Source organism: Simochromis diagramma, unplaced genomic scaffold, assembly GCF_900408965.1.
Source record: "Simochromis diagramma unplaced genomic scaffold, fSimDia1.1 OVJJ01000481.1, whole genome shotgun sequence".
NCBI lineage: Eukaryota > Metazoa > Chordata > Actinopteri > Cichliformes > Cichlidae > Simochromis > Simochromis diagramma.
Window position 1 is genome coordinate 1,522,189 of NW_024386898.1, and position 20,463 is coordinate 1,542,651.

The following is a 20,463-nucleotide window of genomic DNA, read 5'->3' on the forward strand; positions in this document are numbered from 1 at the left end:
TTATGTTTCCTCAAAAAACAAAAATGCATCAATGATTATATTTCCTTTCTCTCACTTTTCTAAAACAACCAAAAAAAGGTGTTCATTTTACCCAGAATATGATTTTTATGTAACAATGAACTATGACTCAAAATCTGAGAAAATATTTTATGCTCTGAACCTGATAACCATAGACTGTATATAAAAGATGGTCTCCGCCACTCCAACTCACATGTTTTGGACTCCCTTTTTTAAAAGTCAAATTGATCATTTTGACTTAAGTCATGTTAATATTTTCAGAGGGAGAAGTGACTGTATTTTTACAAGAGGGTGAAGTTATAACTTACCAGCTAAAGCACCTAACTTAGTTAGCGTGCTGAATTCATAGACCACATGGGTGCATCGCCCAGACACTGCAAAGGGTTGTAGCCCATTTATGGAAGATTTGCAGTACATACACTGCCTATGGTACCAACAATACTAAAAAAATAAGTCCTCTTGGTATTAAAGGTATTGTAAATGTCAGTTCTGGTGACATCTCTATAGTTAATAAAGCACAACAAACCGTGTTAATTGTCAATATTCGATTTTTAAGTCGGATGAGGATATTTGGCAATTTAAAAATATACTGTATAGCAGGGCTCTAGACTAACTTTTTGCCATGGTTGCACTGGTGCGCCTAAAAATAAAATTTAGGCGTACCAGCACAAAATTTAGACGTACCCAAATTTTTTAACCGCAGTTTTACATGTTCACGTTTTTTTGATTTGTAAATATTGATTTGTAAATGATTAACTAACAACCTTTCAACACAAAGCTCTTTATTTGTAGCAAAGTTCTACAAGAAAGATTACTTAAAAATGCTTGTGCTTAAAGTGCTTCACTGAGCTGAAATTTCAACATTAAACAAATTTAAAACATCTCGAGATATATTAAATTAAAAAAAAAAAAATCTAAATTAAAAAGTTCCTCAAAGTGTCAAAGGCTTCACACTGAACATTTCAATATCCGAACAACTTGATATCTTATGGATTGTCCTCCATTGCAGTCACATCACCTCAGATGGCCAGCTCCTGTAATTTGGCCTTCTTGATCTTTCGCCTTGAGTGAACCAGCTTGCCACACTCTCTCTAGCATCAAAATCTTCCAGACTTGGCCCCTCCACACTGATTCTTATCAGGTCATCCACTATCTCTGAATGAAGGGATGCTCTTGTGTCTGATTTAATTCTCTTCTGTGCAGAGAACCCTCTTTCACATACCGCAGCTGAGACAAGTAGGACCAGCATAATGTGTACAAGATGCAGGATGTTCTGAGAGAAAAATACATTCAAGAGATTTGTTGAACCAATTTGTGTTAGATAGCAAAACTCACACAATCTTAGGAAAGACCATTAACCAAAACTGACCTTGTACTCTGAGCGGTACGGCTCTCTGGTCAACATGAGCTCCCAAAGGCTGAGGTAGGTCTTGTCTTTGAACATCCTGGTAATTAACAGCTTCAAACTTACAAACTCTTCTTTTGCAAGCTCTGCGTTTACACCGCGTTTACTTCATACACTTCTGACCTGGGCTACTCACCCTTCTCTATCTGCCCGCACTTTCAAATAGGGATGGGTCGTTCGCGAACGAAATGGGTCTTAGAGCCGGCTCTTTGACGTGAGCGACGCGAGCCGGCTCCTTATCGCGAGCCGTCACGTGGGTTTTTTTTTTTCTTTCTCTCAGCCTCTCTCTCGCACTTTTTTTCCGCTTCACTCTGCACGCGAGCCTTGTGCTTTATGCTGGGCAGAGGGGGGAGGGGCCTTTGACATTAGAAAGGTATAGTAATTATCCACAACTATTTTTGGTTGCAGATGATAAAGGATTCAGAAAGTTTATTCATGCGGGCCCATATGACAGAGAATATGCATGTTCTTTTTGTTTTCATATTATAATTTATATTTAATTGTGTTGTGGTTTGCAGTGTTTTGTGTTGTTTTCACTTTAAATTTGTAAAAGGAAAAAGCTGAAAATTTAAATAGTTAAAAGTTGAAATGTGAATAGTTGATTTTTGTATTATATGATTTATTTATTACATTTTATGTGGAGTGAATAAATAAAAGTATATTTACGGTGGCCCCTAGAGACAAAGCACGTACAAACTTCAAATCACGTACGAACTCTGAAGCATGTACAAACTCCAAAACACGTAAAAACACGTACGAACTCCAAAACACGTAAAAAATCCAAAACACGTAAAAACACGTACAAACTCCGAAGCACATAAAAACTCAAAACACGTACAAAAGACAACAGAAGTGCTCCAGGATGCTGGGCGCAGTGTTGAGCTTTTGTTATCTTGTGGCTACACAAGCCAGCAAGTACAAACGACCGGATTTGGTGTGTGGTAGTAACAGGTAAATGAACTTTTTTTTAAATTATTTGAATATATATGAGTGCCTGTGTATAAATACACAAACAGTACACACATGCTTTCAATTGTGTAATTTAAGTGATCTAGTAGCTCTGCTTTGGAAGTTCAGTTCATGCTAGAAATGTGTTTTGGAGTTTGTACTTGTTTTGTCTCTAGGGGCCACCGCATATATTTATATATAAACATATATAAATAAAACCACTTTTTTTTTACATTAGTAATTCCTTTTGTGCATAATTTTATATTATTGTTAATAATAAATTAATTAAAGCAACAAAACAACCTGAAGAGCCGGTTCGGAGCCGAAAGAGCCGGCTCTTTTTAGTGAGCCGAACCGAAAGAGCCGGATCTCTAAAAAGAGCCGGAAATCCCATCACTACTTTCAAACGTAAACATAAGTAGGCCTGCAGGAATATCTGGACCACGGCCAATCACAGAGGTTCCCGCCTCTGAGTATCTCTGATTGGTTTAGAACACGACATGGGCATAATGTGTGTCTGTTGTTGAACACACGGAGACTTTCAGGGTTGCTGAAACTTTTTTTTTTTTTTTCCGAGAAAATACTTGGTTGCACCGGTGCGACCAAGTATTTTTTATTAGTCGCACCATGGAGAAATTTGGTCGCATTTGCGACCAAATTGGTTGCACTCTAGAGCCCTGCAGACTGTATAGTATACTGGCTTACATATCCTTCAAACATTTGACAGATAAATAGATTTCTTCAACATTTGTTAGTTGTTATATGTAGTCATTTATGATTTCTTACTAAGATTATATGACACTGCAGTTTAAAAATAATCCTGTTTTATTGTCACAGCAGGTTGTGTAGCGTACACTGGACTCCGATTAGCTGGCTCTTGTGTTTGTGCCGTTCCAAACATTTGTGTTGGGTGAATCATACAACGCCCTCTGGTGGACAAACTATGTAATGTCAACACTCATAACATAATTCAAATGCGTTCCTCCGGTCTCTTCTTTACTTGTTAAATTTTCATTTACCGTCCATTATAAATTTGCTGATACTGATAGACTGGCCAATTACTAATGTCAGTTAGTAGTGCACTAAAAATGACCTACTCCTCAAACAACACTCATAAAGAATATGGTGAAGGAGGTGTTGTTTTTTATGTTATGTTTCTGTACTTAATTCTTTATTTTCTTCAGGTCTGTTTATGCTTTTCCAGTTTGTATGCTAACTGTTGGCTTTCTTAGCCAGGACACTTTTGTAAAAGAGATTTTTAAATCTCTTAAAGTCCAACTTTACTGGTTAAATGAAAGATAAATAAAAGACAAAACAAAAAAAAGGATTTAAAAAAAAATGGTCAAAAGGTCCAGTTCAGTGACTTGCATTGGCTGAGGTAGCACCTAGTAGACAGCTACCAGTTACAGTTCACTGCTTTGGTAGTCAAAGCATGTAATATAATTCATAACATTAAGTTTTAATATTATTTAACGTTGAGTTAAATTCACAAAACCTATAGGGACAAAACAAAATAAAACTTGTTTTTTTTCCTGGCTGTAAATGAGGTTATTTCTGCTGTGAAGTTGGACATTTTAACACGGGAGTCAAGGGGATTGACTTGCTTTTGGAGCCAGCATCGAGTGGCCATTTCAGGATATGCAGCTTTTGGCACTTGGTTGTTGGCTTCACTTTTCAGCCCTGGGAAGTTTTTGAATGATGGTCAGACTGGATGTGAACCCATAATGTGCCTCTTCTCTCTTGAGACGTCTAACTGAACCCGCTGGTACCTGCAGGACCCGGTCACTGCCCCATCGTTTAAAAGTTCCAGCAGATTTATAACCCTTCCTCAGCAGCAGTCTGGATTGAATGCCTTGAGGGGAAACAGGAGTCCTGCCAGTCAGTAGTCCCACAGGGAAGCGAAGATACTATAGAAAGAGAGTGTGCCTGTCTGTTTCTCCTCCTTATTACTGGGCCATCAGCAGCACAGCACGCCCACACCCTGCCGCTGTCAGATGGCAGTCGGAGCGGCTGCCACCAATTAACCCCGTGGGCGACGAGTTCATACCAGCGGGCACCAGGACGCCACCATCACAGGGATGCTTAGGCGCTAACATGTTGTCTGAATTTTCAGCAGACAGAGCCCTAATGCCAGCGCCAGTTGTTTGTAATGAATTGTGGTTGACACTGAAGAGAAGCCGCTTTGATCGATGAGGCCAGCTTTGACGTTTTTAGAAGAATTTATGATTTTTATCCCCACAGAGAGTGATTTATGGGCATGTAAGTTAACACATGTGTGCTCACCCATATCTGTGTGTTGCATGTGTTCCTCTCCACTTCGGAAGAGACAAATAACAATGGCACGGCTCATTGGGTGCATCCCCACCGTAGCAGAATTCAGAGGCAGCGAATTGGTGATGGCGGGGTGGGGGTGGAGGTGGGGGACTGGGCTGAGCAATTTTTCTATTGTCTGTCTGCCAAATGAAGGTTAGAGAACGACTGAGAGGCGTGCGTTGGCAGGGTACAGAGGTTGGCAGCCCTTTCAGGCAGGAGATGGGCTGGAAAACAAGTGGCATTCAATTTTGGGGATTTTTTTTGGGGGGGGTGATTCAACCCTGAGAGAGAGAAGAATGAACAGAGGGAGAGATTAAACAATGTCATCTGGGTGCATTTTGCCTTTGAGTTTGTTTATATATCACGGAGAATGAGCCACTGTGCACTTTTCAGGTGAAAATACTATTTTATAAGGGTTTGCATGTGAGTTCAGCAAATGACATTGCTGTATTTTCTACCATTGTGAGTCAATCATTTTGAGTTTATGTCTGTGACAGAGTATTTCCTCCTAGGTTGGAATGTGGCATGTGAAGACAGACAGAGGACATTTCTTCCTTTAAGAGATTTGATAAGTCTCCTATAAAGCCATCATCGTCTTCCCTGCATCCTGTCAGCTTTAGTTTGATTTTTCTACATGACATGGATTCACAAAAACAAAGTTGGTGTTAGTTAGTATGGAAACTGTTGCCTTTTGTGTTTGGTCTAAAAGCCCTAAAATCTATTAAAGGCTTCGTGTCTGACAAGCTCGGAGATCACGGTCATTTGTGAATGTTTAGTTATCTAAAGGTTGCTGAAAGGAGAAGGTCAATAAACAAGAAGATTTTAAAGGTCAGAAGGCCTCAAATGTGACTCAGTGAAGGAGCATTTTATTTAAAGGAAATGGAAAATGGTTTCTGAAAATAAAAAGATCAATGCTTCAATCCTCACAGAGGCAGCGTCTCTCAATCAAGGAATCTCTGTATGTGTGTCTGGTTTTCTTGATAAAAAGTGTATTTGATTGTTTTGATGTAGTGTATGAGGTAATCTGGATGAAGTGTGGTGTCATTTTGGGCATTTTCCCCAAGTTTATATATATATATATATAGAAACCTCTGCTTGTCGTGACATTTACCTTTGCTTGTTTTGTGTGATCAGCTTAACCTAAATAATGGAACAATGAGATAAAAGTCAGTAACGGTGTAACTCATTTTTAAGTATATACGATCCATTTTTACCTGCTTTAATTAGTTTCTGCTGGGATCTGAGATCCTGCAAAGGTCGGGGAAAAAGGAGTGAAGAAGGCTGACTGATCATAACTCAATAGGTAGATAAAACAATCTCCTTGCCCTCCCAGTGAACTCGTACTCAGTGACCCCAGGAGAAACGAACGCATCCACACCCTCTTTTGAGTAAAGGGCATCCTTTCAGGAGGAATATCGCTCTTGTTACATTTTGTGAATGGAATTTTATTCTTTGAATGATTCACTTCTCATCTGTCACTCAGAGGTTTATGTGCTTTATTTGAAGAGATGCTGCTGTACCTGTATAATAGGAATGTCAAACTTACTGGACAATGTGGGCCAAATACAGCCCAGTATGACCTTAAGTACGCCAGACCAGTGACATGCCCCCTTTCTGTCAGTGTAAAGAAGTTTAACTGCACACTTAATCCCTGAGATATGTTAGTATTAGAAAAAAGCAGTGCAATTTCAAAAGTACATATCAGTATTGCTGCATAACAAAGAGATGCTGCTCTTTTAAATGAAAGAAATCTGTTTTCTTTTTACTTTTTGGGGCATAAATTGTAAGAAATAAATGTGTAAAATTGTAAAAACAAGAAGTTTCTGTAGTGCTGAAAAAAAGGTCCTTATCAGTAGAAAAAGCCATAAAACCTTTAAAAAAGTTAAAGGGACAAGTCCAAAATTTATGAGTGTTTGCAGGGTGGCTTTTAGCCCCTGGGCCTTATGTTTGACACATGCCTCTGCGGTGACGCGAGTGATGTGCATCAATGTATTATTTTGACATTCTTTTACAGCACACTACATTTTATTTAATAGCTTAACATATAAGATTGTATTTATATGTTGTAGTACATTTTTAAAATTTCACATCACTGAATAACATAAAAGAACATACCTGATGTTAGTTTTCCTTCAGCATGCAGACAGCTCCAGATAGCTCTGCTGCTAAAGCCTGTTCTGACCACTTGGACTTTTATGATTTAAATACTGATCTCAAACTTGCACTGAGAGCAAACATCAAGTTCTCTATCAGAATGCATAACATACTTGTCTCCTTCCCTTGCTAGTTATGGGTCTCCCAGCTTGGAGCGAATCTGGGAAGCCGACCTGGAAGCATGTCACCTTTTCCTGCGAGGTCTCCAGTTGCGGACTCCCAGCTGCAGTGGAGCAGACATCGAAGACCTCCCCACTGCAACAGTTTATCCTCCATCCCAGCCAGGCACCAAAGAGGAAGAGGACTGTGCCATGCTGACTGCTTTAGGAGGGCGATGGTGTCCTGAGGCCAACTTACAGAACTCAGAGTTCACTAAGGTAACAGTAAATTGTCTTGTGAAGAGCACACTATGTATAATTCATCTAAACACCTCCGTATAAATGCTGGAATGCTTGACAAAGGCTGGGATTTAGTCTCTTGAATACGAAGGCTTCCCAAGTGACACTTTCAAGCGCTGAGGTCTTACATATTTTCTGCACATAACCCATATTTGCCACTGAAAGGTCAAATGAGAACAGCGTGCTTTCAGAAATACTTGCTGTTCTTTACTGTGCTGTGAAATGTAACCTCAAAAAAAAAAATCTTTCTGCTCTGTCAGCCTTAGCGCTTGGCTGGAGAGGACAGCTTCAGTTTGTGCATGGAGCCATTGTGAGAGTCTGAGATTCTGCCGACTGCAGTGAGATGAGCAGCAGTCAGTTAGCGCGTTTGCTCGAAGGTATTTCTAAACGAGGAAAATGTGGGCGTGAGGGGGGCAACCGTTTGGAAATACTTTGACTTCCTGATTAAATGCTTTAGTGGGCATGCATGCGTATGTATGTGCGCGTGCACATGTGTGAGTGTGAATTCTCTGTGGCGGTCTGTCCCACAGTGAGCTGAGGTCCACTGCCTCAGGGCCGAGTCCGACTCATTCTCTCCTCTTCTCACACTTTCCTCCACCCACGGAGTCTGACTAGTGTGAGATAGGAACAAAGCCAACAGATCCAGCACTGTGTGTGTGTGTGTGTGTGTGTATATATATGTGTATATATATATATATGTGTATATATATATATATATATGTGTATATATATATATATTAAAAACACAGAACATTTTCCAGATATGTTTCATTATACTTTCCTACTTTGGCTCACAGATTGTTGTTTATCATAATGTTTGCTCTACATTTTCCCCATTAGTATGGATTTACTGGATTGTGCTTCCAAGCACAAACGTTCGTTCTTTTTGGATCTAATATACAGGAAGCTATAGGGTTTCATTGCCATGTTTAATTCTGCCGCTGTTGCAACCTGTTCAGCTTCTCTCACAGACCTGTCCTTAGCATGCATAAACACACAGTTTTCATTAATGTCTTCTTCTTTCCTGCCTTTCCTTGACCGCATATGATAAACTGCATGAATCTATTTTCTGCTCCCCCTTTTGTCTTTCTTTGCTTTTCTTTCTCCTCCTAAAGCCTGGAACCTCCTAACATTTTACCAAGAACTAAAAGGTGAGACAGCCAGCCATTTCTCTCTTTTGTCCTCTTCCTGTGAGCTGTGTTTTCTGTGTAATCCCTCCGCCTGAAACCCAGTGTAGCAAAATACACCCTGTAATATTTATGTTGGGTATGACTTTATCTTTGAATTTCTTTGCAACAATTACAATAAAAAGCGTTTTGGCATGTAAAAACGTTTAATCTTTATATGAAGACTTTTAAGAATAACCTTCCTGTTGTCGCTTATAGAAATAGAAGAGGCACATTCAGTGGGTACTGTTTTCGTTCGGCAGCAAACATTATTTTAGCTTGGTAGATATGAGTGTTTTCATCTCAAAGCAACAAACAATAAAAGAGGAGCTTGAAGCTGGTTAATCTTTACAATCTGCACCTCGAAAACTGTGTGAGGCAGATTGTACGCTGCTGTGAGATGTGATTAGAGATAGCAGTGGCAATCCAGTTTATATGAGTTGTTTAAAACTGCAGCATTTGAAACCAATCAGATACTGTGTGAAGAGTTATGGATGGGTCAGTTGTGTTTGCCTCAGAGTAAAGTAAAAAGGCTCTTTTGAATTTAGAATAATAATTAAAACTTTGCTGATTATTTGTTTTCACTCTGCTTTTTAAAACCACAAACAATATGTTAGCCTCCAATAGGTAGAGTAATTACTTTTCCTTAGTGAAGAATGTACAATTACATACTTTGAATGCTAACAAAAAAACCCTGCAATACAAACGAGTCTGTTAATCTATTTTCTTGTTGTCAGTTTTGCTGATGAGTAATTACAGCCTCCTTGCATTATGATGATGCTGCACACATACAGTACACAGCCGACATAATTGTATTTTTAATAATTCATGAGCAGGCTTACGACTGTGTGGCCTCAACAAATGTTCCCATTTTTGTTGCAGAAGCTGGAGGAGTTTTTGTTCTGCATGGAGGATAGTCACCCAGAGGTGCGTGATGCTAACACTATCACTGTGTGGTTCAATGTTATCAGTACAATGCTAACATTATCAACAACATGACCCCTGTCACCTGTTTTACCATCTACGTGAGAGGCACCATGTCTTTTTTGCAACATGTTTTTTATGACTGTTACTTATGAGGGATAAGTAACAGTCAATTTTGAGTTTATTTAATAGAAAAAAAAGGATATTCTATTCATATGTACAGATCGCTTAATTCTGCTGCTGGCAAACGAATGCATCCTCATGAACATTGAATTAATCTGTTAAAAATGCAGAAGGGCAGGTTTTGTGGTATCTACCATGTTGTCCTGCTATCTTGAATACAATTTATGCATGTGGCCACGGACTGGCATTTGTGTGCAGAGGAGGCAGGTTTTAAATTACGTCCAAGCCTTCAAACTCCAGATATGAAGGATCATCCTTATTGTCAGCCAGCTAATGTTAGGGTTGAAATTGCACTTCTCTTTTGGTAAACAGTTTGGTTACATTGTCACATTGTATAACAGGTTATTTGCCATTCCAAGTCCAGGAATGTTAGATCCACTTAAAAAAAAATATCACTAACCTTGGCTAACAGCAGCTAACAGAGGCTAACAGCAGCTAACAGAGGCTAACAGCAGCAAAAACAACAGCGCTTGCTGACACAAAAGTACATCATGTCTTCAAAAACCCACTTCATTGTTGCTGTTGTTGGACAGAAGTGAGCTTTGCTGACTCATCGATTCCTTTTCACAAAGCTTTACAGCTTCCTTAAGTAGATGTGGACGTTTCTCATCCAACACTGGCAGCTGAGGTAAACAGTAGGCAGAAAGCCTACTGAGCAAAAACTGTGGTTTGGAGTCATTTTTCTGTGAGATCAACAGTGTCCATAGATTTTCAGGTGACTCTTGGTAAAAACATAAAATTTAGGAAAGTATTAAACTGAAAAATATCTTTTTTTTAAAAACATTTTTTATTTTCCGATTTGCTGGCAAATGTTGATATTGTTTAAATATTTTACAATAGTGTGTACAAAACAGTCTAGATTTAAGGTTAATCTCTGGGCTGAATATAACATGTTTGTCCTACAGTGGCCACCATAGTTAGGATTACGCGCTTTAATTGGGAACGGTAAGAAAACCGAATTAACTTATTTGGAATCTGCATCTTAGTGACATCTAGTGGTGAGATTTTACACACTGTAACTTTATGTTTGAATTTACACAAGGTCACACAGCCACACAGTGGCTCAGTAAACGGTGGCACTTGCAGGAATTCAAACCAGTAAATGACGCATGTCATGTTTAACAGGTTCTCAATGCTACAACCTGCAGTACCAGTGATAACATTTCACCCAAAGCTTCTATCAAACATTGGCTCAGTTACCTTCTAAAATCTATTTTAAGAGATAGCATCAATTTACATGAAATTTTAACTGTGGCGCTGTAGAAGTGAGAAGCCTTCCTCTTTTCTAACTTTATATGACATTACATGTAGTTATTAAAAAGCCAGATACCCTAAAATAGGTAATTACAATAAAGTACAGCGACATTACAGTGATACATCACTGAGTCAGATGATGTGATAGCTGTTTAATGGCATCTTTCCAGTGATGGTGTTGTGATAGCATCGGGAGGAGCTCGATTCTCTGCCTCGCGCAGAGCGTCTGACCTCTTTCTCCTTTCCATAATGACTTTAAGTAAATGATTTCCACTTAGCTGCTGCCCTGCTGCCACAATGGAGATTGATTGGTGTGTGTGAGTTTGTGTGGTCATGTGTGTTGCTACTGTTTTCTTCTAACCTCTACTAATTGTTCTTTTATCCTTTCAAGGTCCTTGCATATGTCTCGTTACACTCACCCATAGTTCTGAACGACAGTAGACGCATCATTAAACTGGAATGTTGAATGGTTTCTGTTGAGATTTGTTTGACTGCTTTGCAACAGGTTCCTATATCATACCTCGTATTACAGGAGCTACTGTATACTAATGGTTGTTTTATAATGTTTAACACTGCATTGCTTTTCCACCTCTGAAATGAAATGTATCACTTTGTAGGCACAAATGAAGAAGCACACATACTGTTGGATGTCAGTCAAGCTACAGGTTTAGAAGATCATTGCCAAACAAACATCACAAAGAAAAAACATAGCTTGATGGGTTTTTTTCCCCCAAACTGAACAATTGTGGAGAATCCTGCAGTGTAGGACAGAAGTGCTCAAAAACTGAAGCTGTATTCAAATTCCACTTCACATTTGAATAGCGACAAAATTAAGTATACTCAATCCTGCGCACTATAAAAGGGCTGATTTTTGTAGTTCTTTGTTGATGGCAGCTATTGTCCCACAATGAAAAGCAAAATCATTAAGGTCAGGTAGAAATGACAGTGACAGCTCTAGAAAGATGAGGGGAAAAGGAAAGAAAAGATTTTTCTTTGTTTTGGCAAAGCTTATTTGAGTGACATCCCCAAAGTTACCGTCAGCTTGGTGTTAAACATTACACACATTTTAAACTTTGCTTTTAGGAAAAAGTAAAATAGAGCCCAAGTTTCTACTGCCACATTCAAAGTCACTTGAAACACCTCTCTACCCCATTCTGATCCTCGATTTGAACTTCAACGTAAACTGCAAAATAAGGAAATGATTTACAGCTTTTTATAATTTCTTTATGGTTTGGATTTTGGGACAGCTGTGTGCATTTATGGCACGTCTGGGAAGCATTTGAACATATGATGCATGCCGACTTTTTGGGGCTCAACCTACATACTGCCTTGAGAATATGTAATAAAATAACTGCAGTACTGAATTCTCTTATTACTGCACATACTTGTATACAATGTTCCTTTGCAGACGTATTTGCTGGTAAGGATTAGTGTTGAAACCTAAGAAGCAACCTTTTACATTACAAGGGAGCTGCAACTTGAATATACCAGAAATTGATCATTGTTAAGAAAAGTAACTTAGAAAGTACTTCAAGTATGAGCTAATAGCTTTCCTTCAGCAGCAGTGTCGTGGATGTGCGTAACTTGCAGGCTGCTGTTCACTGAGAGACACATATTTTTTTGGCATTTTACTGTGATGATGTCCTTGAATGCTTCACCTCCAAATTTGAAATAAGATTTCTGTAACTTCCACTGCAGACAGCTGGCTACCAAAAGGTAGGAGAGAAATAGAACCTGTGTGAATGCAGGGACCAAAAGACAAGACAATACACTAAAGGTTCTTATACGAAATTTGTTTGATGTATTTTTGATGTGTTTTCCAGTACATAAAAAAGTACTTAACGCATTAACGAGGCTAAAATCTTGATTTACGTTTGATCTGCTGTTTACAATATGCTGCAAATACTTTTACCTCCTGCTGAACTTGTTTGGCATGAACCGCCGTATTACTGGCCTTTCATTTATATTCATTTAGTTTTTATTTATTATTATTTATTTTAATAAAAAAGTCAGGCACTCCAAGTTTCTTATTTAAAATAAATTAGCCACTGTATTTTTTAAGCAAATACTGCCTTGAGTGCTATGCCAGTGCAATAATATTGCTTTGTATTGTCCGCCTGGTGCAAAGTGGGTAGAACAGCACCCATGGGAGCATGCACAATTACCTGCTGCCTCTCACTCATTATTGCTTAAATAATCATACAACTGCATACATGAGTTTGAATATTGAATTCCTAAATAATTTCCTCAACACCACGCTCCCCCAGTCTGCTTTGTTTACTTTGGTTTAATAACATTAGCGCTAATGTACAACAGAAATCAACACGCCAATACACGCAAGCCTGCGATTCTATTATGCAAATTGACATGTCGGTGAAATCTGTCGCCTTGTTTGTCAAAGGCAGAGATAGCGAAGAAAGCTGTTTTGATCACCACCTGGAGCAACATTACAATTTGTGATTTTTTTATTTTTTTTTTTAAAGATTTTGTTTTTGTTTTAATGGTTTTTAAACAACCTGTCAGGCGTGTCTTTTAAAGAGTGTCATTCTGCACGGGGAGCTTTTGTTTTCTGTCCTGTGGTTGTATTGACTTTACAAAAGCTGACTGAAGGCTGGAAAGTAAAGAATCAATTAGCTACACAAACCCAGGGCCCTTATCTGCTGGAGAAGCCCCTAGCCTGGATAAACAAACAGCTCACTGAATCTGTTGAGGGGAAAAGATCCAGGACGAGGTGAAGTGAAGCCAGAGGAGAGACTTGTGACAGTGATCGTTTGTTCATTCAAAGTTCCTCAAGCGCTAAAATATCTTTTCTCTGAATGCTGTTTCCTGTGGGCCTCTCTGCATTGAAAAAAATCTCGCTTAATTCCTTAATTGTGTCAGGATGTCTCGCACATATTGCCGCCCCCAACACTTGCTGTTGTGGTACGTTTCTTTTCTGGTGTTACATCATCCAGAGTGGGAGAGCTATTCCAGGGCAGAGACCAGAGACGCGACTTTTCAGTGATTGTTCTGACACCTCTGAGCTGCAGGGAGTTGATTTTTTTTTCTTTTTCTTTTAACCTGCAGCTATGAGTCAGATTAGACTCTTTGTGTTGTTTAAGGAGAACACTGAGTCTGTGTGCGTGTGTGTGTGTGTGTGTGTCTGTTTGCTTGAAGTGAGTGTGCGTGTACTCTTGGGTGTGCGTTTGTGTTCTCTATGCTTGATAAGAGAGAAGAAACTAGGACACGATGTCTGCAAAGGGGGCTGTTCTAATTATGGCCAGCGTTGCTCCCCGAATGCTCTGCCCTACTGCACTCTGAACTTCCACCAACCTGACATCCCTGCCATTCTTCAAAATGCACCCAGCCTTGTAGCATCATGTAATATGCAGATATCTCTTAATGTTGTAAACACTGCCCCTCTAGGTGTGTGTTTGCGAATAAACGCTTTTTGTTGCACATTAACTGAGACTTGCAAGTGGTTAAAATGGCAAAAAACCGTTAGCTGCTATAATAAAAAAAAATCTGTTAATAAACAGAGTCATCTGAATGAAGAGCATACTGTAGTTGGTAAATATAAATATATAAACATGTCAGTGTGTGAGCCTGCAAACAGTTCATCTAACCCAGGGCAACATGAAGCACGATGATAACTTTGAGGTTTATTGTTTGTCGCAGTTTTAATGCTGCATTATACACATGCAAACACGGTTTGTCATTTTTATCAGGCAAGAAGGGGCTAATAAAAAAACTGCCCAGTTGCATTATGGGAGCTGTAGCCAATGTTTTTGTAGCTTGGTGCATGTTACTTTCTAGGAGACAGAAATCTTCTGTGAATTTCCCAACTCTTTGCTTTTCTTTGGTTGAACTACATCAGATTAGCACAAGCGGTCATTTACTTTTAGTTAAACTTGTTTTTTGATCATTGTCAGTATCAGAGGCTTATATTTGAACAACTTCCCTTGTTGACCCTTCCTGTCTTCTCTTACCCAGGATGGGTGCAGCGACACTGGGGCTACCGAACTGACGGAGCGCTGTGAGCAGATCAGTAACAGGCTGATGTCCTTGGAAGATGAACTGCAGATGGCCATACTGAATCGGGATCAGGCCCTCACCCATATCCTTTAAATTAACTGTAAATATACATCATGCTACAGTCACAGTGGGGAAAACAGTGGCTGGAGCCTGTGGCACAAACATAATCATTGCTGCTGTGGGTGTTGAACTTCCAGTGTCTTTGAAATGGTTGTTTGGAAAAGGTCCAGGTCTCTTACAACTTATAGTCAGTTGCTGTCTACAGAGCAACATTGGTGCATCAAGTTGTGGATAAAATGGCAATGAGACAGAGTCAGTGTGCTATTAGTTTGCAACTGAATGGGGTCAAGTTGGCACTTACAGTCTGTTTCTGATAATAGGGCAATTAATTGTGAAAGATCAGTGCAATTCACAAATCTGTTGCCAACATTAATTACTACATTTAGAGTCCAGCCAGAGTCTCACAGATATGAAACAGAAAATTGCAGCACAAATAGTGACATAGTTGCTCCAGGACAGCAATATAATTGCAAATTACATGGGTGCTGGCTAGCCCTGCTTTTATATAAGAATATTTGAGTTGAGTCCGGTTTTGTAAATTAGTTGCACTCATTGATTTAGAGCAGCGGTCCCCAACCCCCGGGAACGGACCGGTACCGATCCGTGACTCGTGACCGCTAGTTTAGAGTGGCTCAGATTGATTGTGACATGCTGACTAAGTTCCTCTGTTAGATTGACATTATTTGTAAACCTTTACCAATCAGTCTGAGAGTGATTGCAGTCAGCCTGATTTGAACCACCAAGTTTTCCTAGTTGCAATGAGTTCGCTGTCCTATATTACTCTTGCATGACTGACCCGATAATTCACACCTTGGGGTCAGTTATGTGTGTCTGTCCATTTATCTGAAACACCTAGTTTTCCTCAAGACCTTCCAACTCTCCAAAGTACACATTCAAACTACCTTGCTTAACTGCTGACTGACTGATGTTTGCGTTTTGTGACGTTACCATTCAACGAAAAAGGGGGAAAAAAGGAAGAAAAAATCAGCCTGTCTAATCTGACATTATTTGTCCATTCAGCTTCAAATGTAAGCTGGGTGCACAGGATTTTTCTCGACAGGTTGGAAGTGCCAGCTGGAAAATGAAACGGTAAATGTCCATGCGAGGTTATTAGAGGGCCGCTGATGCGGGCTGCCAGTCACCATGGGCTGAGATTAAAGCCGGTCGACAGGGGCAGTGCCGCAGCAGATAGAAGAATGTCACTGTAATGACTCCCCGTCATATCTTAACGTCTATTCTCCAAGCTGACCCTCCCTCTCTTCACCCGTCCTCACTGCCCCTCCCTTTCTCCATTTGCCCACTTCCACTTGCTGGATGTGGTTTGCAGGAAATTACAATATCCATGATAATGACTCAAATCAAACTGTTGAAGCTGATTACAGGTCACAATACATCATTTTCTGCGCTAATTAGAAGGCTGATTGGAAATAGATTAGTGTATTTTTCTCGCTCCACTTTTCCCCTCTGCATGGTGGGCGTATTAAGACAGAATCAAAAGGTAATATTTCAACATTGGCGTGGTGAAAATTTGCCACCTTTACCTGCTGTTGCTTAGTTTCTGTCACGTCCAATTTTTCTGTGCTGGACAGTATTTAATTTGGCGATCTCTAGAACCAGTGTGTTCTGCAGTGCCCCCCTCCCCGGCTCTTTTTGTTGATCTGTGGTTAGTCTGCTTTTATATCTTTGTAGAGCGTCCCCCACTGTACTGTCAGGGGCCAGCACAGACCCCGTTTGCATGATTTCAATGCAGCCTGGCAGTCGGAGATAGACAGAGACCGGCACACCTCTTTCCACCTCTCTGCTCTCATGTCCTTATGTGTCACTTATTTCTGATATTTGAAGTCACTGCACTCGTGCAGAACTGCAGTGGACACTTGAGGACAGTATTGTCGGTTTGCAAGGAAAATTGAACAGAAACTGAACTAGCGATGCTGGGACTGTTGCCATAGTGACAGTACGATCAAACCGGCAGTGTCTAAGGGTCTTAATTGAGTCCCTGCTCTCAATAACAGGAGGTGTATGGACAACCGCGGAGACTGGGATTGAAGAAAATGAAGACGAGGGTGGGCAAAATCCTGTCGGTGTTTGTGGTTAGTTTTAAGGGGTTTTAAGATCATTCTGAGCAGTTTCTTCCCATTTGGACTAGGCCGCCCTAAAAGTCTTGTCGAACCCTCTGCAGTATTCATGAAAAGCTCTTTAATAGCTGTTTAATTATGAATGAGGACAATCTGTGTCCATTCAGACAGCAAAACGAGCCATCAGGCCCCATCTGCCATCAAAGCCATCCCTTTGATTTGCCACTTAAGCTGGACACTCACACGATTAATTTGAGTTTCTAAGCAGGTTAAACAATCCCCCTCCTGTTGACAGCCTCTATCCCGTTTCATTGATGGTTTATGAATAATTTAGCTGGGCAGTCTGTTTGCTTGGGTCCCCACATTGCCACCCAGCCTCACGGTTGAGACGAGCTCATGAATAGCGAATAATTGGATGGGGTTAAATTGAGTATGACTCGATGATCTGTCCCGATAATCCGCTCGTGGGCCAAAATCGGAGATTGATGACTTCATCACGTTATGGCTGTCCGCTGCTATCGCCATTAACCGTCAGGGGGCACACATCAGGGCACATGTGACATATTTGTCTGTTGGCATGCGTTTTATTTACATGTTAATGTGTGTGTGTGTGTCTGCAGCAGCATTCTTCCTTAACTCCCTTTGCACAGTCTTTAGAGAAGGAGGTTCAGGAAGTAAAATCCACTTTACAAACCATGCTTGCACAGCTCAAGGTGGAAGAAGAGGACGAGGAGGAAGTGAATGAGTTGGATGACCTCATGAAAAATGGGATTGAGGAAGAAGAAGAGGAGGAGGAGGAGGAAGAGGACCAGTACTTCAGTGACAGCTGGGACATTTGAAATAGATGTTTGCAGTGTTTTATGAGCACTTAAACACAGAATGGCTACCTGATAGGTTGACCTCGGCTTTTGCAGTAGAAGTGACCCCATATCCATTTACTGTAAAGCCTCACTCGAAACACTCGACAAGCAGCCGCCGTGGTACTGCTGAAAGTTTCCATCAGATCAGGTCTGTGTAACTTTTCACCTGCTTCAAAATGAAGAAACGTGATATAAATACAACACACGAGACACTTTCTCCCTTAAAAAGAGTGCCTTTGACGACTAGTTCACATTGAGATGTTTCTTTTTAACCGTTTTCAGATACAGTTTTTTAAGAAGGTCAAATTTATTTTTCACTTTTTAAGCATTTAAATGTCACCATTTTTGTTACAGTCCCGTTTTATAAGCAAGATTTAAAGTCTGTGTAACCCATGGCTGCAAATGAAGGTTTGGTTTGAGTTTTGACCAGACACCAAGCGGACAATCGGAAAACGTTAAAATTTGTTTTCACTGCTAACAGTTTTGCACATAAAATAACATAAAATGTATGCCTATTAATTGTTATTATTATTGTTGTTGTTATTATTATTATTTTGGTCTGCCAGCCACTTTTGTGTATGTTCTGAACGACTGGACTTGTAACTGCGTCCATGAAGTAACTCGTTTGTGGTGCTACAAAAATGTGAGCTAACTTGAACACTTTATTATCTGTGGGTGGAAAATGCAATATTTAGATTTTTCCGTTGTTTTCAAACGACATTGCGTACTTTAGGTTTTTAACATTTTTGTGACATTAAGGACAAATTACATCTACGTAGGAATTATTGAGAGATAAAACATCGGTGGGCACATAAAAGGATTAGAAACTGCTGTTTTTGTTGTTTTTTCCCCCTCTGTTTGCCACTGGTTGTGTTTTTTTTATTCATATTTGTGCTTTCACCTATTATTGAGTTCTGTTTTGTTTTTTTAAATTTACTAAGCAGCTGTACCTTATTTTATATTTATTCCTTCCAGTTTCTCACTAATTACAGCATGTACCGTTCAGTCTAATGTTGCCTCCTGCTGTTTTCTACTTGCATTGAGTTACAGCCTCTTTATGGATTGTTTTTTTTCCCCCGCTCATAGAAAATTTGCTGGCACGCTGCCAGGCAAGTGAGGGCAGCGGTGACAGGCAGAAGATATCAATACGGTAATAAAGGTCCTAGTGAGGTCTTTGGGGGATACATGGGTTTCTGTTGTTATCTCACCTCAGCAGCAGCGGTGGCTAATTGGTAGGCAGCCTCACGGAGGGCATGTTGAGGGAAAAATGGGATGGGAACGGCACTTTTTTTTCTGATTCTGTGTTTTTTGGAGCGGGGGCTGTTGGGGGATTCTGCCGTGCCACGCTCTGGGCTGTAAACACAGCTGAGCGTTCAGGGGTTTTTCTGCAGAAGCACAATGGGCCGTTCTCACATTACTGCCAGTTTGCCAAACCACTTGCCAAGCTAGAAATCTCCACATCTATCAGCTTCAGACAGAGCCCAGTACACACACACACACACATGCACACCTTCCTGCCAAACACCCCAACCTCATAATTGAATCTATGCTTGCATCATACTGTGCCCCACGTGGCAGCTCTGCTCATAAAATGGTCACAGAGAAAAACCCAGATGGTTTGAAGCAGGCAGGGTGAGATGTTTCTCAATGTAAAATGAAGCATCACGCAGCGCTGGATCCCTTTCTTACAGTTCGGTTGCTAGGATATTGTACCATACCTCGTTATTATAATATATTATTAAAATCGTTCCACCTTTTTCCTGCACAGTCCAGTCAGATCCATCCCTCTTAGTTTCATTCCTTCTCAAGCTTTATAGTTTCTTTCGCGAGTTTAGTCATGCATGGAGAAGTCTGCATAACTGCAGTGTGACAAGAAGACAAATGGGTGGCAATTAAGATTACACCGTGGTAATAAGATGGGAATAATGGGGCTAAATAAGCCATGAGAATGAGTTAATAACAGAGTAATACCAGGAAATTACTAAAGTACTGGAGCAGCACTATAGTGATCACCTTTGCCTCACAGGAAGAAGGTCCTAGGTTCGAATCCAGCCTTTGGCTGAGCCATGCCGTGTGATACTCTGGTTTAGATTCATTCGTTATTCTAAATTGACAGAAGATGGACGCATAAATTGATGGATAATAAAGATATAAAAAATTGGTGCTATTGGAGTGAATTTGACAACATAAATCTAAGTTTAATATTACCAGCTATCTACTTTGATATTCCCAAGCTTATTACTTTGGTAAGTACATAATATTTTATATATTACCTTTCTAATATCAAACTCTTACCACACTCTTTTAATATTATTTCCATGTACTGCCACCAAAAAATTCATTAGCATGTGAAAATGACATGCAAATGCAGCTGATATTCCATCCCTTGTTTGAATATTTCACTGATTTTATGAAGAATGTTCCATGCCCAAAAATAAATGAATGAATGATTTTAGGAATGTGTTTGTATCAGGGGATTTGGGTTCTGGGTTCTGGATTTGTTTACTAGATTCCCTGCTGAATTGTTAAGTTGTCTGACAGGTACAGGTACAAACTCTCTGAACCATGGGAGAATCAGAGATCGTGCTGATTTTTCTTTCCTCTCTCGCGCCGCTTCAGTTGGCGTCACAGACACCACTAATGAATTCAAACCGAGGTTTTCGGTGTGTTCGCGTCTTTCATATCCTACGC

At 40.0% G+C, this 20,463-nt stretch overlaps 1 protein-coding gene across 3 annotated transcripts in view; it reads left to right on the top strand.

Annotated features, from left to right (window-relative positions):
• Positions 1-20,227, top strand: part of disc1 (DISC1 scaffold protein) — a 49,957-nt gene extending 29,730 nt beyond the window's left edge. For all 3 annotated transcript variants that reach the window (XM_040034398.1, XM_040034399.1, XM_040034397.1), the window contains 4 exons: positions 6,972-7,215; positions 9,285-9,329; positions 14,736-14,859; positions 17,561-20,227. In XM_040034398.1, the coding sequence (XP_039890332.1) occupies positions 6,972-7,215; positions 9,285-9,329; positions 14,736-14,859; positions 17,561-17,751 (604 nt within the window). In that variant the 3' untranslated portion in view covers positions 17,752-20,227. The remainder of the gene's footprint in view (positions 1-6,971; positions 7,216-9,284; positions 9,330-14,735; positions 14,860-17,560) is intronic.
• Positions 20,228-20,463: the final 236 nt, after the last annotated feature.